This window comes from Panthera pardus, unplaced genomic scaffold (genome assembly GCF_024362965.1).
Source record: "Panthera pardus isolate Hobbes unplaced genomic scaffold, ASM2436296v1 HiC_scaffold_16, whole genome shotgun sequence".
Taxonomy (NCBI): domain Eukaryota; kingdom Metazoa; phylum Chordata; class Mammalia; order Carnivora; family Felidae; genus Panthera; species Panthera pardus.
The window spans coordinates 70,907,364-70,930,988 of NW_026526721.1; the positions used below are offsets into that span (position 1 = coordinate 70,907,364).

Sequence of the window (23,625 nt, forward strand, 5' to 3'; positions counted from 1 at the left end):
ACTTCAGCTGAAGTTGGACACTTAACTGACTGAGCCACGCAGATGCCTCTCTTTTGTCTCCTTTAATCTGATAAAATTTGTCAGCTTTTCTTGTTTTGTTTTTTTATGATATTTACTACATTTTTGAAGATTGAAGGCAGTTATTGTATAGACTGTCTTCCAATTTGGCTTGTCTTATTTTTAACCTGTGATTAGATTCAGGTTATTCACTTTGTCATGAGTGCTGTGTAAGTGATGTGTTCTTCTAAGTATTTAACACCAGGATGCACATATCATTTTGTCTTATTGGTGATTTTAACTTTGATCACTCGATTAAAGCATGTCTGCCAGATTTCTCCCCCATTTCTAATAAGTAAATCATCTGTGGGGAGATAGTTTGAAACTGTATAAATATCCTGTTTCAGAACAAATTTCACTAATGGCTTTAGCATCCATTCATGATTCTTGCATGAATCAATTATTACAGTGGTGGCTCCAAAATAGTGATTTTCTAAGTTTGTCATTCCTCTACATTCACTAGTTGACATTCTACTGTGGAAAACATCTTTCCTTCCTTTCTTTCTCCCTTTTTCTATTTATTATTTGCACACTTATGTATATATGCATGTAAATTTCTATAGAAATTCAGACCCATCCTTCATTCAAAATTTGTCTCTTGAAAAGCGAAGGGGTGAAGAGTGTAAGGGCTGTGCTTACCTTTGAAAATAATGTAGATTATGTATACATATAATAACTCATTTTGATGCTCAAGTTGTTTTTAACTTGGCCAGTGGAAGCCATTCCTTAGCTTTTAAAATTAGAATATTTAAAAAATGCTGCCAAGAATAATTTTAGTGAATATAATTTTAAAAAGCACATATTCATGACTATAATTGATATGTGTTGAATATATTTGAGAAGACTATTTCTTCAAACTATTTCTTCAAAGTTTTGGCAAATAGGTAAATGTAATGAGCTTTAAAAACCCATTATTTGAATAACTGATTCTTGAGTGAATTTGGCTTTCTACCAGTGGTATTCTTGGACCTCTTACTATTTGTATAAAATAGCATCCTAGATTTTGAAAACAAACAGACTGACCAAGATCAAATTTATTCAAGTTTTTTGACTTTTAAAATATTACTAGGGGCACCTGGTGGCTCAGTTGGTTAAGTGTCTGACTCTTGATTTCAGCTCAGGTCATGATCTCATGGTTCATGAGTTCCGGCCCTGTGTTGGGCTCTGCGCTGACAGTGTGGACCCTGCTTGGGATTCTTTATCTCCCTCCCTGTCTCTCTGCCGTTCCCCTGATCTTTCTTTCTCTCTCAAAATAAAATAAATAGGGACGCCTTGGGTGGCTCAGTTGGTAAAGCGTCTGACTTTGGCTCAGGTCATGATCTTGTTGTCAGTGAGTTTGAGCCCCACGTTGGACTCAGTGCTGACAGCTCAGAGCCTGGAGCTTGCTTCAGAGTTTGTGTCTCCCTCTTTCTCTGCCCCTCCCCTGCTTGTACTCTGTCTCTCTCTCTCAAAAATAAATAAAACATTAAAAAATAATAAATAAATAACATTTAAAGAGATAACTATAATTAGTTACAATTTCATAACTAGTTATTTTTAAAACTATGCACCTACAAACCCACCACTCAAAACAAAAGCTAGAGCAGACAATAACCTGAGGACCTAGCAATTCCATTTCTAGGTATGTATGAAAGAGAAGCCTTTACTTATATAAAAGAGGAGATGTGTAAGAGAATGCAGCACTGGTTACAATAGCAAAAACCTGGAAACAACCCAAATGCCTATCAATGAAAGACAGCATGAATAAACTGGTGTATTCACACAATAGACTATTATATGGCAGTCAAAATCCATGAACTATAGTGACATATGATAATACGATTAAATATTCTCAATGTAATATTAAGTAAAAAAAAGTAAAGCCCCCAAAATAAATACAGTTCAATACCCTTTTTATAAAGTTAAAACACAAAAAATTTTAAAATGATATATCCTAGGAATATAGATTGATACAAACTATATAAAAAGGGAAGCTTGGGGCGCCTGGGTGGCTTGGTTGGTTAAGCGTTCAATTCTTGATTTTGACTCAGTTCATGATCTCACAGTTTGTGGGTTTCAGCCAGGCATTGGGCTCCACGCTGACATTGCAGAGCTTGCTTGGGATTCTCTCTCTCTCCCTCTCTCTCTGCCCCTCCCCAACTCAACACTCTCTCTCACTCTCTCTCTCTCAATAACAAATAAAATTTTAAAAAAGGGAAGCTGTGTAATCATAAACAAGAGATTCAGGATATGGCCACATGGGGTGAAGGAAAGCAGAGGGATGAGATGGGTGGTACATGGCTAGTGTAGGTTATTATCTCGTTTATTAACTGATTGCTTTAAAGAAAATAGGTGTCAACCCAGACTTGGACATAACATTTCCCAGAATTTTTACTATAGAACTCTCCCAGACTTTTATAATTTTAGATCTAGAATTTTCTGATAAAGCTTTCATGTAAATAAATATGCTAGGATCATGTGGCATTAATCTAGGATTTTATTATATGCCAAAAAATGAAGTTCATACATTTATAGAAATAGAAGGTAGTGAAATCCCAATGACTAACACTGCTTCTTCCTTAAAAAGTATAACCCTTTAGTAGGAAAGTAGGAGAAAGTTTGAACAAAGTATTTTTTATATAAATGGAAGTTGGAAATTATAATTTGCATTAAAAACCTCCTTCATTTCACTTTTAATTCACAAAAAAAGGTTTCTTAAATTTGAAAATTCCTGTAAGTCATGTATAACTTTTAATAGAATAACTAGTTTTCCATGACGTTAACCTAGATCCTTCCCTCACAGAGTAGTGCTGATTCTATCGCTTTACCATTGCTCTAATCCCAACCTCCTTCCTTTAGCCACTGCCCTAGTTCAGGCCTGGACTTGCAGACTAGTAACCCAAAGGCCACATTACATTTAGCCTACAAACATGCCCTCCCCCCCCCCCCCCCCCCCCCCCGCGTAATGTTTACAATAAAAAAATTGTTGCCAATATTTAGAAATCTGGAAGCTGTACTTAAAAATTCAGACTCCAGCTTCTATTGCAAAATCAGAGTATCTGGCAACTCCAGACCCATATGCCCATTTTACAACATTCAATTATAGAAAAGGTGAAACTTCCCTTCTTGGATGAGGCTTCCAGTTCTGAGTTTCTGCCACTCTCCTACAACCAGCTCACTTCACTCAGCATTACCTGCTCGGCCTCTATAGGGCTTTCCAATCTCCTCTCATAGCCATTCTTCCACCCTTATCTACAACCTAGTTTACTAAGCAGTTTTGGTGAAATCACTTCTTGATTTTCATATCCTTAACTTGCTCCTAATTGTTTTAAGGATAAAATCCAAACTCCTTGGAATGACTCTTCATGTTCTGGGGTGCCTGCTCACCAACACCATTTTATCACCACCTCTTCTCAGCTCTTATTACTACTCAGAACCAGCACTCTCCAAACCAGCATGCTTCCTCATGCCTGGGCCATTGTTTCCACTTTCTCATTTCCTGGCTAATTCATACTTATCCTTTAAAACCCTGCTCTGACATCAATTCTCCAAAAAACAAAAACAAAAACAAAACAAAACAAACAAAAAAACAACAACAAAAAACACCTTTCCCTAAAGCCTTTTCCTCCTGTTTTTTCTTTCCGATCTCAAAACAACCCGTGCTCTTCAGTTTGTGAGCTCTTCATTAAAATGCTTGAGGTCCCCAAACACCACCGACAGGTGTTAAACCAGGATAGGCTGAAGTGGGGTTAACGTTACTTGGATTAAGACCAGCGTTATTTCCTAGTCTAGACTTCTTATCGAGTCCGGTCCCCAAGGTGAAACGTGAGAGGAGTGTGTAAAGGTTCACACCTGCACGTACTCTGGCGGTTAACATCTTTGCTCCCCATCTGGGGGCACGGCCGCGAGCACGCAGCCAGGGATCTGCATCCGCCGAGAACGCGTCCTCGGATTGGATAGGGTGGTGCATGCCGGGAGCGACCGAGTCTTCGAAGTACTTGCTGGGAGTTGTAGTTCTTGGAACCGGAAGTGGGGGGTGGCGGGGATAGGAACAGCAGCTGAGGCAGTAATCACCGCGCCTGCTGTCAACTCGGGTGTAGTGCATCACCCTGAGCCCACCCACCGAGGGTGCCTCCTCCGTTCCCAGGGAGCTTCGGAAGCCCTGGGGGGCGAAGCGGCAGGGACACCTCTCTTCAGAGAGGAGACGACGTCGCAGCCCCGGATGCGGCCAGAGGGCGCGGGAATGGAGCTCGGCGGCTGCGAGGAGCGCCTGCCGGAGGAGAGCAGGTGGGCTGGGAAGGGCCGGGGGAGTCTGAGGCAGATGGATGCGCCAAATCACCGGGAGAGTTGGGAGGGCTCGGAGGGCACCAGGAGAAGTCGTGATAGACATAGGGCGATTGCTGCGGGCGACTTGTTTGGGAAGAAATTGTGAAAAGAGGGACTGGCAGGGCGTGGATAGGACGGACGAGGGAACGGGTTTGATGAGGGTAAGGGAGGGTGAGTAGAATATGTTGAGGGCAGGGGGAGCCGGAGGGGGAGGTGGGTATTGAGAGGTGCTGTGGTAAGATTTTACCGGCCAGAGTCTATAGATAGGGGTAGGGCACAGGTTGATGCCCCCAGTGAAACTTGCGGTGATAGCAAGTCGGACCAATATTGAGAAGGTTGGTGTTGTAAGAATTTCTGGGCGCAAAGGTTAGGCATTATGAGTGGCCTAGAAGGAAGCTTAGGCGGGGACGAGTGTGAAGGAGAAGTCGAGAAGGAGGGCCTGTGTATGAAAGTGGACGGTTGTAATGGCCTTGGTGTGGGGGAGGGGGCTTGCTAATGCGACTAGAAATTGTGTGTGTGCCGCTGTCAATGTGGCAGGACCCCTCAGCCATTTCCTTTTCATCTTCAAACCCTTCACTCCTTGCCCACAATGCAACTAAGCAATTTCACATTTATTTATACCAAACTATTATCATCCATTTCATATTTTTTAGAAATGGAGGTTTTAAGATTTTGCAAACTACTTTGACTAAATAGTGACTTATGCTCTGTATAAGGTGCTTCCCATATTTAGGGTTTGCTTCATTGAGAAAACATCAGCAGGGAAAAATTAATGAGGTGTTGTGCCCGGGTGAAGACCTGGCTGTTTGTAAGTTTGACTCCTCTTTTATGTACACTGGTAGCTTGTGGCCTGTTGTACAAAACGTGGACTGACAAGATGGGGTTCCTGCCTGAGATGTATGAATGATCAGTTCAGTGAAACTGAGCATTTTACTTCCCTTTTCCATGTTTCAGTTTCTGCTTATGTATATTTGGCTATTTATTCTTCCTCCAGATGTCTGTGAAATGTTTCATGTAAGAGGTCCCATATAAATTCTAACCAAGTTTTGGGATCATTTTTATTTTCCTTTACCAGTTCATGTAGGAGAGGCTGCGTTGGAAATTCAAGTTAAAATTTCCACCCCGTCTAGCTGGACTTCTAGCTAGGTTAGTTATTAATGGATTTAAACAAACACTTACCACACGCCATGCACTGTTTAAGAGACCTGCAAGTATTATTTAATCCTTATGACAACTGTATGAGGCAGGAATTATTATTATCACCATTTAATAGATGAGGAAGCTGAGACATGGAGAGGATGAAGAACTTGCCAATTTCATATAGTGAATCCTGGTGGAACTGGGATCAAAACCAGGCAATCTGGCTCTAGAATCTGCACTTTTAGTACTTATGCTATGCTGCCTTTCATTATGCTCATGTACTGAGACAATGAAATGTGTAAGATAATGAATTTTAGGGCATTCTTTGCCTATCACTTAGGCCAGTAGAAGAGCTCCTTTGCGGGTATCTTTTTCTTTCTATTATTTTTTCCCCATGCTTGCCTCTTAACCAACCAACTCTAGTCAGAATTTACTTTCTGCAGTGGGATTATCTCCACAGGGTCACTGGTATTGTTGCTATAGCCTACTCTTTGCTTGTGGCTGGTTAACTCAGAATGTGTTGTTTAATGAGATTTCGTGGCACCAGTGGCCTCCTTAGTTCCAAATAGACAACTGGCATATACATGCCTTGTGCCTGAGAATTGAGGCATTGTGGCTGGGTATTGCAAACCTCACTTTCTGTGGTCAATAATATACCCAATTCAGAAAATTCCTCATAATGAGATGGCCTCATTTTTATACATAAAGGATAAACTTATAAGTGTATTTTCTGAAAGCAGTTGATGTAGTGAAATGTGCATAAGCTTCATAACCAGCTTTTTTTGAGACCTAGCTCTACTGCTTAATTTTTTTTGAGTTTAATTATTCATTTTGAGAGAGACAGAGACCGCACCAGTGGGGGAGGGGCAGAGAGAAAGAGAGAGAGAGAATCCCAAGCAGTCTCCTCACTGTCAGTGCAGAGCCTCATGTGTGCTCGAACTCACTAACGGTAGGCTCATGACCCCAGCTGAGATCAAGAGCTGGGTGCTTCATTGACTGAGCCACCCAGGCACCCCTCTACTGTTTAATTTGGCTCCTCCATCTGGGAAAAATAATGCCTTCCTGACTGGTAAGTTGTGAGGGTTTGATAAGATAATGTACATGAAGCTCCTCATAGAGTGCCTGGTATGTACTAAGTGCAAAACATGTCTACTTCTGTCCCCTCCCCAGCTTTCTTGAAATAAGGTTGGTGGGTGCTTTTCTGGTTGCTGTTTTCAATTGTATAGCCTGTTCTTCCTCCTTCCATGGCTCCTCTGAGTCCAGTGAACTGAGGATTGGGGGGTTAGCTTAGCTTTTCACTTTATCCTTGGAGTGTAGTAATTTCATAGGTTCCCTTATTTTTCATCTAACTAGTTATCACTCTAGCAGAGTGCTACAGTGCTTAGAGATGATACTTTACTTTCTTTAGTTATGTAGTAAATACCAGTTGTTTGGAGGTTGTCTGATGAAACTACTAAACAGTGAAAGGAATGGTCCTGCTAGCATTGCTCTGCCACCCTAGACTGCCTTGAGCTGCACAGTCTGAGCTTGGAAATCAGCTATATGTAGAGTTTTCCTGATGAAGTGATCCAGATAATGTCAAAATTCAAATACTAAAAGATTTTTCGTGTCATCCTTGCGCAGGGGCCATGCTAATCTTCTCTGTATCGTTCCAATTTTAGTATATGTGCTGCCGAAGCGAGCACACTAAAAGATTTTTCAGTGTCTCCAAACTGAGTTCATTCCATTGACTGAAACCTTTTCATCCTCTGTTCTCTACCTCAGTTAGTAGCATTTTTCATTCAGTCAGCCAACCCGGAAGCCTCAAAGTGAAATTTGATACTTCCCTCTTCATTTCCCATATCCAGGCAGTTACCAGGTCCTATGAATTTTGTTCCTGATTTTTCACTTGAAGCTTTATTTTTTTCTCCATTTTCAAATATATTTGCTTATATTACTAAAAAATCCAGGGAGTAGTATTGCTTTAGGCATGGCTTCTTAGGTTCTTAAACAAGAATTTGTCCCTCTCTGTGGACTCTTCTTCCTTATGTTTTGGCTTCATTCTTAGGCAGACTTTTCTATAGGATGGATAACACTTGGCAATTTCAAGTTTAGCAATCTCAACCAAAAAAAAAAAAAAAAAAGTAATCCCAATAGGTACAACAAAAGCAAAAATTCAGAGGCTGACTATTTTTGGGCTGACTTGACTATTTTGGGGCTGACTTGAGTTATGTTCCTCTTCTTCTAATTGAGGTATGGAATATGCCTGTCAATCAGGCCTAAATTATGTGCTCAACCCTGGATCCTGTGGCAAGGGGATACTTTCTTGGAACTTCACAGACCAGAGTAAGTTGCAGAGGGGTGATTCCTCTGTGGAAACTCAGGGTTCTGTTACCAAAAGAAACGGACATGAATTCTGAGCACATATAAATAATATATTCACTGAAGACCCTTATTATCTCCATTGTGGATTATCTCAGTAGCCTCCTAAATGATCTCCCAGTCTGAACTCTAGCCCCAATTCCAGACAGCCTCCACATTGCTGCCACTTAATTTTTCATAAGCAAAGTTACTATAGTATTTTGCTCTGAAATGTTCAGTCCTTTCTTATTGAAAATAGAAAATAGTTAAAACTCCTTCCCTGGTATTTAATCTGTACCTTGATCCCTATGAAATTGCCAGTTACAAAACAATGGCATTCACTCACTCTTATATCTTCCTCATCATTCTCATTCTTGCTTCTCCACATTCCCTGCAGTATCTCCTCCTTTGCCTGGAAGGCTATTAGTCATCTTTCAAATAATGCTCCTTTATTTTTTTTAATTAAAAAATATTTTTAAATGTTTATTTTTGAGAGAAAGGGGGTAGAGGGCAGAGAGAGAGAGAGAGGGAGACACAGAATCTGAAGTAGCCTCCAGGCTCTGAGCTGTCAGCACAGAACCCGAGGCAGACTGTGAGATCATGACCTGAGCTGAAGTCAGTGGCTTAACCCACTGAGCCACCCAGGTGCCCCATAAATAATGCTCCTTTAGAAGGCATCCTTCACCTGCTCTTTTCCATATCTATAGCATTTCTCTTTTCATGGCATAATTATGTAAGTGCCCATCTTCCCTATTTCATTATGAATACCTTGAGAGATGGTGACTCCTCCTCTTTAACACCATAAGCCCAGTGCTTCACATATAATCAGCATTCAATGAATATTTACATGAGGAATGGAAATGTTAACAATGTGGTCATGCCTCTTACAATTGGGCAAGTGCTGGTGGTACCATTGCCATTGGAAGAGCCTCTTTTCTCCCTTTCTCCCTATTTATTTTCACTTTTTTACATTTATCCTCATTTTTTATTTTCTGCCCTTTCTTTTCCTTTTTTTACATGGTAAGGCAGGAGGATCACATAATTTTTGAGCAATCTATACTTCTGGTCCAGTTATTAGTACACCTACCCCCACTACTCACTACCCTCACCCACCCTGAAACATACTCTTAAAGCCCTGGGGGGAAAATGCTATTGCCAGAACCTGGGTGAGGGTGATCTATCAGCTGACAGCAGGGACCCTAAGCTGAAGCTTTTCCCAGGTATCCTTCCCACAGCTGTTCTGCTTTTTATAGCTGCTTTATCACTCCTTTTATTAAATGGAATCGTTCTGTGTGTGTTTTGTTGTGTTATCTTGCCTCCATAAATCTTACCCACTAATCTGGGTGATTATAGACCAGCTCTGTCCAACATGATAGCCACTACCCACATGTGGCAATTTAAGTTGAAATTAATTAAAATTAAATAAAATTTAAAATTTCGGTTCTTTAGTCATATTCTCCAGATTTCAAGTGCTTAATGGCCATGGTGTCTAGTGGCTGCCATACTGGATGGCATAGATATACCACATTTCCAGCATTGTAGAAAGTTCAATTGAACAGTGCTGTTATAAACTTAAATCTGAGTTTTTCAGGAAACAACTAGAGTATGCTTACATGTTTTTTTAGTTCCTCTGAATTGGGCTTGCTTTAAGTTAAACTCACACCTGATTGAGAGGAGAGAAGATTATTAAAGGAAGTCATAAATCATTAGTGACTAAATAGGGACTTGGCAAACTATCTTCAAAATTTGTGGGGCCATGGCCTCTGCCAATGAAATTCACAGAAATTGTGCTAGATCGTAGGACTGAAGAGATGATTGATTTTTTACTAGAAAATAGCAGAACCCCATAATTTCTAAAAGATTCTAAGACAGTCTCCCTATGAGCTTTCTCATTTGGATGATTTTTGTGAAGAAAGCATTAAGAGCCATAATTTCAATTCCCTGTCTACCCCATTCAATACCATCACTTTATTTTTGCCTCCTCAAGAGTCCTGTGAGATTTAAATTTTTCTGAGGTGTTTGTTTTGTACTATTTGTTCTACTTTTGTTTTTTGTTCACTGCCTTATAGCTCTATGGCCACAGAATATACCTGTACTTCTGCTTTGGAGGATTGATTGACTTTTTGTGTGTGTGTACCTTACTTAGTACAAGGCTAGTTTTTGTGAATGTGTCTATGCTTAAAAAAAAGTGTTCTTCAGGACATAGCTTTCTAGATGTAAAGAACAACCTTACATATTATTCAGCTCTTCTAATCACTTTTTACTTTATGGTTTTCATGATTTGAACATTAATGTCCTATTACCATTGTTTTTTCTATTTTCATTTTTTTTAAGATTTTATTTTTATTTTATTTTTTTTTTAATATTTTTTTTTTTTCAACGTTTTTTTATTTATTTTTGGGACAGAGAGAGACAGAGCATGAACGGGGAGGGGCAGAGAGAGAGGGAGACACAGAATCGGAAACAGGCTCCAGGCTCCGAGCCATCAGCCCAGAGCCCGACGCGGGGCTCGAACTCACGGACCGCGAGATCGTGACCTGGCTGAAGTCGGACGCTTAACCGACTGCGCCACCCAGGCGCCCCAAGATTTTATTTTTAAATAATTTCTATACTCTGTGTGGGGCTCGAACCCACAAATCTGAGGTCAAGAATCGCATGCTCCCACCAATTGAGCCAGCCTCTCAATTTTCTTTCTTCTGTTTTCTACTGTTTTTGCTTTGTGTGTGTGTTTTGTTTTATATATTTTGAGGTCATGTTATTACATACATAAAAGTTAATGACAGCTGTATCTTTATTATGGCCTCTTTGTCTTTTTTAATGATTCTTGTCTTGAATGCAACCTTCATAAAATATCATAATTTCCACTTATCTTTTTGCTTGATTGGCTGCTTTGTTTTAAATAGTTGAGTTTATTTCATTGATTTTTATTTTTGTATCATATGTGTTTCATCTTAATTCTGTCATCTTTTAAAAATGATTTTTAAATTTTTTTTGTTTATTTTTGAGGGAGAGAGAGAGAGAGAGAGAGAGAGACAGAGTGTGGGCAGGGGAGGGGCAGAGAGAGAAGGAGACATAGAATCTGAATCAGGCTCCAGGCTCTGAGCTGTCAGCATAGAGCCTGATGTGGGCTTGAACCCACTAACTGGAAGATCATGACATAAGCCGAAGTCGGACGTTTAACTGACTGAGCCACCCAGGTGCCCCTAAAAATGATTTTTATAATATTCTCTTGCTCTTTCTCTGCCTCAGCAATTTTTGAGATTGTCTAATTTTAGGGGTGCTTGGGTGGCTCAGTCTGTTAAGCACCTGACTCTTGATTTCAGCTCAGGTCATGATCTCATGGTTAGTGAGTTTGAGCCCTGCCTCCGGCTCTGTGCTGAAAGCAAAGAGCCTGCTTGGGATTCTCTCTCTCTCTCTGCCCCTCCCCCATATGGGAACGTGTACGCTCGCTCTCTCTCTCTCTCTCTCTCTCTCAAAAATAAACTTAAAAAGAAAGATAGTCCTGGGGCGCCTGGGTGGCTCAGTCGGTTAAGCGTCTGACTTCAGCTCAGGTCATGATCTCGCAGTTCATGGGTTCGAGCCCCGCGTCGGGCTCTGTGCTAACAGCTCAAAGCCTGCTGAGCTGGGAGCAGCTGGGAGCCTGCTTCTGATTCTGTGTCTCCCTCTCTGTGCCCCTCCCCCGATCGCACTCTGTCTCTGTCTGTCTCTCAAAAATAAACAAACAGTAAAAAAAATTTTTTTGAAGATAATCTAGTTTTAGTTGTAATGATAGTTAGCTCTTACTTTAAAATAGTATCCCTAAAACTGAAGCAATTGAAGCAGTCTTTCTTTCCTCCTGTGCCTTTGCTATCGAAGTGGTGGTGTGTGCCTCCTTTACCTTGTTTGTAAAGCATTCTGCTACCCAGACAACATAAGATGTGACTGTATGGTAATGAGGTTGACTTTCTTATATGACTCATGAAATTATCCTTACTGCTTTGCAATAAACCCTTATATGCTTCTACCATTCTATCAACTAAGCAGATTGGAGTCTCTGTTAGATACAAGATACCTCCAAATCTGAGGAAGTCTTTTCTAGCTTTCCTGCTTCAGTGAGAGCACCATGAGCATAATCAGGCCTTCAAATCTGTGCTTACCAAGGGGAGATTTAACCCTAGTTTAAAATCAGTTGAGACATTGTTTAGATGGGGAGCACAGTGACAAGTCTTCATTTGTGTTACAGACTGTCCAATCCTAGATAGTTTTTGGCAGAATTTTCTCTGAGGCAGAATGGGTAAGAAGGCTTACCCATTATTTAGGTACCCCTTCTAATGTAGTTGAATTTATTATATTTATGCAGTGGAAGTTCAAAGAAGGAAAAGGACAGAGAAAAGAGAAGGAATATTATTATCTACTCTATGATGGTGCTTTCTATAGATGATCAATTACTCTGAAGGAACTGAACTTTAAAGAATTTAAATGGCTTACCCAAGGACGCAACAGCTAGTTTGTGGAGAGCTGGGATTCAAATTCAGGTTGGCCTGACTATGAAACTTGTTCTCTTCCTGCTGCATGACATTTTCTCAATCCTTATTAAAGCACAGAAGAAATAGAAAAAACACAGTATCTGTGAGGAAACAAACCACATACAATAACAAATTTTTTTTTTTAACATTTATTTATTTTTGAGACAGAGAGAGACAGAGCATGAACGGGGGAGGGTCAGAGAGAGGGAGACACAGAATCTGAAACAGGCTCCAGGCTCTGAGCTGTCGGCACAGAGCCCGACGCGGGGCTCGAACTCACGGAGTGCGAGATCATGACCTGAGCCGAAGTCGGCCGCTTAACCGACTGAGCCACCCAGGCGTCCCAATAACAATTTTTTTTTAAGGATGATTAGGAGGAATGTTGTATTGACAGTGTATATTATAGGGTTTCAAACGAAGGAGTTATAGCAAGTCAAACTATTTACAACTTTTTATTTTAACATTTATTTATTTTTGAGAGAGAGAGAGTGTGTGTGCGAGTTGGGAAGGGATAGAGAGAGAGGGGACAGAAGATCTGAACGAGCTCTATGCTAATAGCAGATAACCCAGTGTGGGGCGCGAACTCACAAACTGAACTCACAAACCATGACATCATGACCTGAGCCAAAGTCGGACACTTAACTGACTGAGCCACCCAGGTCCCCTTATTTAGAACTTCTTAGGAGAAGGTTGAACTAGAGCTGAATCTGAATCCCTGAATAAGACAAGAAGAGAAGCATTCTATGTGGAAAGGTCTGTATAAATAAAGTCATGGAAGTAGGCATGAGGTTGGCATGTTTATAATAGAGTGCGTTAGTGAGACTGTATTCAAATTGAGGAGTACCGAGAAGGAAAGTTGGTATTTAGATGGGGGCTACATGATGAAGACGTTTTGAACTCCATACTGAGGAGTTTGTACATCATCAGTGGTTAGGTTTCTGACATAAGGGATTTTCCTTTTTTTAAATCTACTCATTGTTGAAATTCAATAAATTTGACGTCATTCAAATGTAGTGTGATTGGTGAGGCATTTGTTGAATAGATATGAAGTTACAAGCATGCCTTCGAGTACTACTTATTCCCTCCTAGACATTAAAATTCTGCTGTCAGCCATTAAAGAGATGGGACTGGCCAATGGTTAGGTTCTCCTAAGTACCCTGGAGTTGAGAGACTATAATGAAGTCAAGCATGTTTTTTCTATAAGCATATTATTTACTTAAAAACATCGTAAATATTTAACTGCATACTCTACATGTCAGATACTATATACTTAAAACCAGAAAACATGGAGCCTGAAAAGAAGACAATTAAACATATATGTGATAGTCTCTTGCTACTTAAAGTGTTACTAATTAATTGTTTCACTTAACTATGTCTCCTTCTGCTTAAAGAAGGAACCTATTCTTTTCAGAGAGTGCTTTTTGGTATTAAAAGTCCCAAGTGTTTGCCAGACCACAATCTTTCAGCATAAGATGCCCTTGACACTTTGGTATTTAGAAAATCCTTGATGGTAGTTTCCAGCCTCTTGTTTGGTAACTTTATTCAGATTATTGATCTTTCATTAATTGCTAGGCTCAAGGAAGGCCTAAACACTTCTTCCCTTCTCTACATTCCCCTCATATAACCAGAGGTAACCACTATTGCATATCTCAATTTCTCTCAGCATTTTTATGTTGATGTCATAAATAATTTTATATTCTGCTTTTTATACTTTAACATATTATCTATCATTAACTTTGGAAACTCTTCCTAATGAAAAACTTTAATGGTTTCATGATATTCCATCATTTGGATATCACATACTTTTCTTACATTTCAGGGATCAAATCCTTATCTGACTTGGGACAACCTGACCTTCAGTCTTGATTTCAGGTAGATACCACAATTCATTGCACACTGTGGAGGGAATATGCCAATAAGTTGAAGCTGTTTCCTTGTACCACTAAAAAGGACACTGGAGATCCAAGACATGCTAATATATATTTCTTGGGTTAAAATCTCACTTTACAATTGCATAGTACTTATTATGTATATACTATTTGTCATATATTTCAGTTGTTTTTAGTGATTATGTGTTAGTTATATGGCATTACTCTTTTTATTTATTTATTTATTTATAAGTTTTTATTTGAATTCCAGTTAGTTTACATACAATGTCACATTAGTTTCAGGTGTACAATATAATGATTCAACATTTGTATACATCACCTGGGACATAGCACTTTTTTTTTTAATTTTTTTAATGTTTATTTATTTTTGAGAGAGAGAGAGAGAGAGAGAGAGACAAAGACAGAGCACGAGTGGGGGAGGGGTATAGAGAGAGGGAAACACAGAATCTGAAGCAGGCTCCAGGCTCTGGGCTGTCAGCACAGAGCCCAACGCGGGGCTCAAGCTCACAGACCGTGAGATCATGACCTGAGCCCAAGTCAGACGCTTAGCCGACTGAGCCACCCAGGTGCCTCTGGGACATAGCACTTTTTAAAAAAATAACATTTGCCTGTAACTTTTCTGTTTTAACCTTGAATATCACTTTTTAAAAAAAATTCTGGTATAATTAACACACTGTTAGTTTCGGACATACAGTATAGTTTTTAAGCAATTCTATGTGTTACTGAGTGCTCATCATGATAACTGCACTCTTAATCCCCTTCACCTATTTCACCCGTTCCCTCTACTCACCTCCCCTTTGGTAACTATCAGTTTGTTCTCAGTTAAGAGTCTATTCTTTGATTTGTCTCTTTTGTTGTTGTTTTGTTTCTTAAATTCCTCATGAGTGAAATCATATGGCATTTGTCTTTCTCTGGCTGACTTATTTCACTTAGCATTATATTCTCTAGGTCCATCCGTTTGGTCGATGGATTTTATTTTTTAGGGCCAAGTAATATTCCATATTATATATATATATATATATATATATACACACACACACACACACACACACACACACACACACATCCCCCACATCTTCTTTATCCATTCATCTCTCAATGGACACTTGGGCTGCTTTCATAATTTGGCTATTGTAAATAATTCTGCAATAAACATAGGGTTGCATATATCTTTTAAAATTAATATTTTTGTATTCTTTGGGTAAATACCCAGTAGTAGAATTATAGGATCATATGGTAATTCTGTTTTTAATTTTTTGAGGAACCTCCATACTGCTTTCCACAGTGGCTGCACTGGTTTGCATTCCCAACAGTGCAAGAGGGTTCCTTTAACTTCACATAGTTACCAACACTTGTTGTTTCTTGTATTTTTTATTTTAACTATTCTGGCAGGTGTAAAGTGATATCTTAGTGTGGTTTTGATTTGCATTTCCCTGATGATGAGTGATGTTGAGCATCTTTTCATGTGTCTGTTGGGCATCTGTATGGCTTCTTTGGAGGAATGTCTGTTCCTATCTACTGCCCATCTTTTAATAATTATATCTTTTTTTTTTTTTTTTTGGTGTTCAATCTTGTAAGTTCTTTTTTTTAATTTATTCTTCGAGAGAGAGTGTAAGTGGGGGAGGGGCAGAAAGAGGGGGACAGAGGATCCTAAGTGGGCTCTGCACTGACAGGCTGACAGCGCCAAGCCCAACATGGGGCTCAAACTCATGAACTGTGAAATCATGACCTGAGCTGAAGTTAGATGCTCAACCAACTGAGCCACCCAGGTGCCCCTCAACCTTGTGAATTCTTTATAAATTTTGGATATGTCATTTAATAAATTATAAGATGTGTCATTTGGGAATCTCTTCTCTCATTCTGTAGATTGTCTTTTAGTTTTGTTGATTGTTTCCTTTGCTGTGCAGAAGCTATTTATTTATTTATTTATTTATTTATTTATTTATTTTTAATGTTTATTTATTTTTGAGAGAGAGAGAGACAGAGTGTGAGTGGAGGAGGGGCAGAGAGAGAGGGAGACACAGAATCTGAAGCAGGCTCTAGGCTCCGAGCTGTCAGCACAGAGCCCGACGCAGGGCTCGAACTCACAAGCCGTGAGATTACGACCTGAGCCGACGTCAGCCACCCAATCCACTGAGCCACCCAGGCACCCCTATTTATTTATTTTTAAGTAGGCTTCATGCCCACCATGGAGCCCAACATGGGGATTGAACTCATGAGCCTGAGATCAAGAGTTGGATGCTTAACCAGCTGAGCCACCCAGGCACCTCTTGGTTTGTTTGATTGTTGTTGTTGTTGTTGTTGTTGTTGTTGTTGTTGTTTTGGTAAAGTAGAAGCTTTTTATTTTGATGTAGTACCAATAGTTTATTTTTGCTTTTGTTTCCCTTGCCTCAGGAGACATATCTAGAACAATATTGCTATGGCTGATGTCAGAGAAATTACTGCCTGTCCTCTCTTCTAGGCTTTTCATGGTTTCAGGTCTCACATTTAGGTCCTTAGTCCATTTTTTAAAAAGTTTTATTTATATATTTTGAGAGAGAGAGAGAGAAAGAGAGAGTGAGAGAGCATGAGCACAAGCGAGGGAGGGGCAGAGAGAGGAGGAGAGAATCCCAAGCAGGGTGTACAACAGCAGCGTAGAGCTCAGTGCAGGGCTCAAACTTACAAACCGTAAGATTATGACCCGGGATGAAACCAAGAGTCAGACACCTAACCGACTGAGCTACCCAGGTGCCCCAAGTCCTTAATCCATTTTGAGTTTATTTTGTGTATATGTGAAGTGATTTGGTTTCATTCTTTTGCATGTAGCTGTCCAGTTTTCCCAACACCATTTTTTGAAGAGACTATCTTTTTCCCATTGCATATTCTTGCTTTGTCATAGATTAATTGACTGTATGATGGTGGGTTTATTTCTGGGTTCTCCATTCTATTTTGTTGATCTATGTGTCTTTTTCTGTGCCAGTACCATACTGTTTTGATTACTACAGCTTTGTAGTAATATCTTGAAATCTGAGATTGGATACTTCCAGTTTTGTTCTTTTTCAAGATTGCTTTGTCTATTTGGGGTCTTTTGGGGTTCCCTACAAATTTTAGGATTATTTGTTCTAGTTCTGTGAAGAATGCTGTTGGTATTTTGCTAGCGATTGCATTAAATTTGTAGATTTCTTTGGGTAGTATGGACATTTTAACAATATTAATTCTTCTAATCCATGAGTGTAGTATATCTTTCCATTTGTTTTCTCTTCAATTTCTTTCATCAGTGTTTTATAGTTTTCAAAATACAGGTTTTTCACCTACTTGGTTAAGTTTATTTCTAGGTATTTTATTATTTTTGGTGCATTTGTAAATAGGATTTTCTGAATTTTCTGCTACTTCATTATCAGTGTGTAGAAATGCAACAAATTTCTCCACATTAATTTTGTATCCTGCAATCTTCCTGAATTCACTGATCACTTCTAGTAGTTTTTTTGGTGGAATCTTTTGGGTTTTCTGTATATAGTATCATGTCATCTGCAAATAGGGAAAATTTTACTCCCTTTTTTACCAATTTGGATGCCTTTTATTTCCTTTTCTTGTCTGATTGCTGTGGCTAGGAGTTCCAGACCTATGTTGAATAAAAAAGTGGTGAGAGTACACATCCTTGTCTTGTTCCTGATCTTAGGGGAAAAGCTCTGTTTTTTACCACTGAGTATGATGTTCATTGTGGGTTTTTCATATGTGGCATTTATTATGTTGAGGTATGTCCCCTCTAAACCTGCTTTGTTGAGGGTTTTTATCATGAATAGATGTTGTATTTTGTCAAATGCTTTTCCTGCATCTGTTGAAATGATTATGTCATTGTTTATCCTTTCTCTTGTTAATGTGATATATCACATTGGTTGATTTGTGAATATTGAACCACCCTTGTATCCCAACAGTAAATCCCACTTGATTGTGCTGAATGATTTTTTAAATACATTGTTGGATTTGGTTTGTTAATATTTTGTTGAGGATTTTTGCATCTATGTTCATCAGAGATATTGGTCTTCTCCTTTTTTTTTTTTTTTTTTTTTTTTTTGGTAGTGTCTTTGTCTTATTTTGGTATCAAGGTAATCCTGGCCCCTTGAGTGTCGCTTCTAATTGTGACTTGGCAAGCTTAAGACTGAGCTGGCATTTAGGAAAACTTTTTCCTTGAATATCCTTATTTGAGTTGCTTAAGCAATTTCTGTTCCTCTTTCAAGGAGGAATCAAGTCAAAATCACCCCAAAGGAAAATAGGTAGGACTTTATCCTGAGGTTGGCTTAACTGTTGATGAAAAGGATTCAGGTAGCAATGGATTATACTGTCCCTTGCCACTTAGGCCTGGTGCTTCCTTGGCACAGGGTGAGATGCTTAGAAAGACTTGCTTTTAATTTATGGTGATTAAGGGAGAGCACTCTGTGTACTTGGAGAAGTGGCTCTGCAAAGGGCTACTTTGAATCTAATATACATCAAAGGCCTTGCTTTTGCCCAGATAAAGGTTACATCTGAATTCAAGGTGATATCATTCAAATAATTATTACTGAACAGGTTTAACCCAAGAAAGATTGACCTTACTTACTGAAAATGTGGTTAAAGAATACAGAGGCATATTTGATTTTTCATGATGATCTGTTCACTTGCATATAAGATTCAGGTATGAATAGATTAATGCAACTACTGTGTGTGGGCTCTATTTGAATATAGCATTTCAATTCTCTGGAAGTGATAACTGCATTATTAGGGTAAAGGATTCTAAAAAGGTAAAGACAATAAATAGGCTAGCTGTGTAAATAAAATTTTTTTAAGGTTTACTTTTCTTGTGCATGAGCTTATACCAAATATAAATGGTTTGGTATAATTTAGAATAAGAGCCACACTCTTCTGTAGCTTTGGTATCTTAGGGATGCTACATTGTGAGGAAGGAAAGGTCTTTAGCTTTGTTTAGTAGAAGTTGGTAGTAGATCTAAATGCTCAGGTTTCTAGGATTTCAGTGCTCATGATTTTGGAATCAAAGCCTCAGGGTGATAGGGTACTTGGTGTCTGCTTTCAGAATTTATCATGATTTTCCTTGACAGTTATACTTGTAAGATGGAGAATAAATCAGAACATAGATATGTAAAATTACTTGAGGAAGCAAACTGCTCTCAGGCCTGCAAGATTTAATTGTAACCTGTTGCAGTGTGAAAACTGTGTCAGTCTGAACAGGCCAGATTAACCCTAAGGAAGCATAGAAGATGAAGAGTCACTGAAGCAAAAGTTGGCAGTCAGTTGGCCTCTGTGATGGCAGTTTCTCACAGTATGGCATTTTAATGACCATTTAAGTCCTCTGTACATCTTAGTTATCTTGAGATCTCTCTCAGGACTGGCATGGAAATAAAACAGGACAATGGCCAACAGGCCCATGAAGAGGTGCTCAGTGTCACTAATTATCAGTGAAATGCAAATTAAAACTGCAGTGAGATAGGACCTCACAGCTGTTAGAAGGACTGTCATCAAAAAGATGAGAGAAAACAAATGTTATTAGTGAGAAGGTAGAGAAAAAGGAATCCTTGTGGACTGTTGGTGGGAATATAGTGGTGTAGCCACGGTAGAAAACAGTATGGAGATTCCTCAAAAATTAAAAATAGAAATACTATGTGATCTGGCAGTTTTTCTTCTGGGTATATATCCAAAGGAAACAAAAACAGGATGCTGAAGAGATATCTGTACCCCCGTGTTCATTGCAGCATTATTTATAATAGCCAAGGCATGGAAACAACCTTAGTATCCACTGATAGATGAACAGATAGAGAAAATGTGATTCACACATGTGCGCACACACACACACGCACACACACACACACGCGCAGGAATATTAGCCCTAAAAAGGGAAATCCTGCCATTTATGACAACATGGATGGACCTTGAGAGCATTATGTTAAGTGAAATAAGTCAGACAGAGAAATATTGTATAATCTCACTTATATGTGGATTCTAAAAAAAGCCAAACTCCTAGAAATAGAGAGCAGATTGATTGGTGGTTGCTAGAGATGGGGGATGAGGGAAATGGGTATACTTCCAGTAATCAGATAAATAAATTCTGGGGATATAATGACAGCATGGATGACTACAGTTAACAAGACTTATAGTATATTTGAAAGTTGCTAAGAGAGTAGATCTAAATGTTCTCATCTCAAGAAAAAAAATTGTAACTATGTGATGTGATGAATATTAACTAAGCTTAATGTGGTAATCATTTTGTAGTTTATACATATATCAAATCATTATGTTATACACTCCAAGCTAATATAATGTTATATGTCAATTATACCTCAATAAAATTGGGGAAGAAAGAAATGGAACAAATGAGTTTGGTGACTCAAATGTTTAAATGGTGTAAGGTTAAGAAAGCCTGATGTCTCCCAGTTTGAATAAATTCTTGGTCTTAAGGCCTTGAGAGCAGAAGACCAAGTTGAGATTCATCTAGCTTTCTCTTTTTAGATGACACTCTTATACTGGATCTAGCTTCATTCATTATATTTTATTTGTCTTTACTCATCCACTTTTAAAAATGACTCAGAAAATGCACATAAGAAGTTAGTTTTCAGGGGCGCCTGGGTGGCGCAGTCGGTTAAGCGTCCGACTTCAGCCAGGTCACGATCTCGCGGTCCGTGAGTTCGAGCCCCGCGTCAGGCTCTGGGCTGATGGCTCGGAGCCTGGAGCCTGTTTCCGATTCTGTGTCTCCCTCTCTCTCTGCCCCTCCCCCGTTCATGCTCTGTCTCTCTCTGTCCCAAAAATAAAAAAAAATAAATAAAATAAATAAATAAATAAAAAATAAATAAAAAAATAAAAAAAAAAACGTTGAAGAAGTTAGTTTTCAGTACTGATAGAATTAGTAAGGATTCCAATTCAGGACCCTTCTGCCCCTATAGGCATTTAAACGATGTGAAATAGTTATGGTGAAAATTCCCTGAAAAAAAATATTATTCTCATGACTGTTCTTGACAAGTATAAAGAGTAGTATTCTAATAAGAAATGGAAGGGCAAGGTAAAGTGTGCAGTATGATACTTGGGGGCCTAAGAGGAGGAGTTTGGCATTTCATCTCTTCATGTTTTCTTTATCCACTTTGATTCAGTGCATCCAACTTTTTTCATTCAATTGAAGTTGGTTTTGAGTTTTTATTGGGGTGGAAACTGTTGAGAAAATGCTGGGGATTTCATAGGAACCTTGAAGACCATTTAGGGCAGCAATTTTCAAACTTTTCCTCCTCAGTACTTCAGATGGTCCAGAAGAATAAGCCAAAAGTTGACTGATTTGGGGGCATGTCCCAAAGTGGCTCAGTGCAAAAAGAACCTTTTTGTCTTGATTTTAGCTTAAAAAACTATGGGGGGGTGGGAGGCAGAAATCATGGACAATTTACATTCTTAATCATAATATTTGTGTATACATATGTGTACTTAGTGCATGGAAATATAGTGAATAAAAAGTCTTTTTTGACTTTTTTGTTCTAAAAAAGATTTCTGGTTTTGATCACATCCCCTCATCTCTTTATACACTGCTTATGTCCTGTCATTTCCAGAAATGGATCTTGATGGGTCTCAGTCTTAGAAACAGAGGGTTATAGGCTACTTATGTGAGAATTGAATGAGATAAAAAATGAAGATCACCTTACAAAACATAACACGCCTCATTAAGAGTGAGGGTTTTTGTTTTTGTTTTTTTAATCTTAGTGTTCTTTACAACTTAAGTCCTCTCTGATTTGGGTCTTCGGCCCAAGTAAAAATTAATAGAGGAAAAAATATTAGGATTTGGGCTGGAGGCCTCTTGGCTTAGACTTTCTTTGACATGTTTAGGATCAGATACAACAGAGTTAACTAACCTTTGGTATAATTGATGCCCTTGCAGGAGGGAGCACTGGCAGTTGCTGGGTAATTTGAAGACTACTGTGGAGGGTTTGGTGTCAGCCAACAGCCCCAACGTCTGGTCCAAGTATGGTGGCCTGGAGCGGCTTTGTAGGGACATGCAGAGCATCCTCTATCATGGGCTTATCCACGACCAGGTGTGTAGACCTCTTCTTTTTTGCCAGGTTGGCTGCATCATTTGCTGAAAAGAAACAGTTGCATTAAGTTGTTGACAGGGAGAAGATGAAGGCTACTAGTCTGTGAGCCCTTGAAGGTGGGACTGTGGTATGATGATGAGAAGGAAGAGGATAAGGACAATGATGATGAATCCCTAGGATTTTTCTCTTAGGAGCACCCTAGGACCCATCAATTACAGAATATTGTCTTTTTTAGAATATCCTCTGAGCATCATTTATAGATAACTGGTTGATTCTTATGAATGGTATTTTTAGTTATAGCTTAATTTTTTTATATAAACTTTATTGATGTTGAGTTTCTTTTCTGTAATATCCTCAAACACTAATAAACTTTGAGTATTAATAAAGAGTAGAATATAATAATATGTAATGTTTTTTGCTTTATCTTTTGCATTTACTTCATTTTCAGTGTTTTAAATAAGGTTTGGATCTGAATAAAATTGTCAAGTGAGTCATTGACTCTAGTATCCTCCCACTTAAAAAATCAGACATCACAGGGGTGCCTTGGTGGCTCAGTTGGTTAAGTGTCTGACTTCAGGTCATGATCTCACGGTTTGTGGGTATGAGCCCCGCATCGGACTCTGTGCTGACAGCTCGGAGCCTGGAGCCTGCTTCAGATTCTGTGGCTCCCCTCTTTCTGCTCCTCTCCAGCTCATGCTGTCTTTCTGTCTCTCTCAAAAATATAAATAAAATTTAAAAAAATTTTTTTAAATCAGACCTCACAAATATGTGCATAGGGTTGTATCCCTAAACAACTCCTGCATATCCCATATCAGAGTCTAGTATTCTTCCCTGGAACTCTTTCCCTAGAGCTAAGCTTGTCTTTCTCTTTTCTAATCAGAATTTATTCTCAAGCAGTCACATTGAAAAAAAGCTAACCAACTAATTGGTGTTAAGGTATTTATAGTTGATAGGATTTAATATGCTACCCTTCCTTCTAAAAATATATGTGTATTATCTCTGAACGGTATCTTCAAACTAATGTTCCTGTTTGACATTTTCAGAATTCAGTGGAGAAGTTGGCTTAGGTTAGATTTTCTTTATTCAGAGTAAGTTCTGAAAGTGAGGCTCTCTCAAAGTGTTTCTTAATGGTTATTGTTATTTAAACACCATTGTAGACATTTGGAGGCAACATTGTATGGTAACCTGACAAAAGTCTTTGGAATCAGATAGAACCTGGATTGAAATCTAGACTCATTTCTCAGGTCCTTGGGGAAAAAATAACATAGTAGTTACAATTATAGACTCTTGAGTCAGACTGTTCATATTTTAATCTCAGCTTCCGAACTATGTGGTATTGGGTAAGTTATTTCT

General features: G+C 38.9%; 1 protein-coding gene and 1 non-coding gene across 11 annotated transcripts in view; one reads left to right on the forward strand and one right to left on the reverse strand.

The window, feature by feature from the left end:
* Nucleotides 1-23,625, forward strand: part of RUBCN (rubicon autophagy regulator) — a 69,770-nt gene that overhangs the window by 6,842 nt on the left and 39,303 nt on the right. For 7 of the 10 annotated variants that reach the window (XM_019448688.2, XM_019448686.2, XM_019448689.2 and 4 more), the window contains exons 1-2: nucleotides 4,066-4,323; nucleotides 22,119-22,273. In XM_019448688.2, coding sequence (XP_019304233.1) covers nucleotides 4,259-4,323; nucleotides 22,119-22,273 — 220 coding nt within the window. In that variant the 5' untranslated portion in view covers nucleotides 4,066-4,258. Of the gene's footprint in view, nucleotides 1-4,049; nucleotides 4,324-14,166; nucleotides 14,220-22,118; nucleotides 22,274-23,625 lie in introns of those variants that run through there. The other 3 variants (XM_053903465.1, XM_019448685.2, XM_053903466.1) reach the window with 3 other exon arrangements.
* On the reverse strand, nucleotides 7,081-7,187 carry LOC128777432 (U6 spliceosomal RNA). The gene has a single exon (XR_008422692.1). It is a non-coding gene; the product is annotated as a U6 spliceosomal RNA (small nuclear RNA).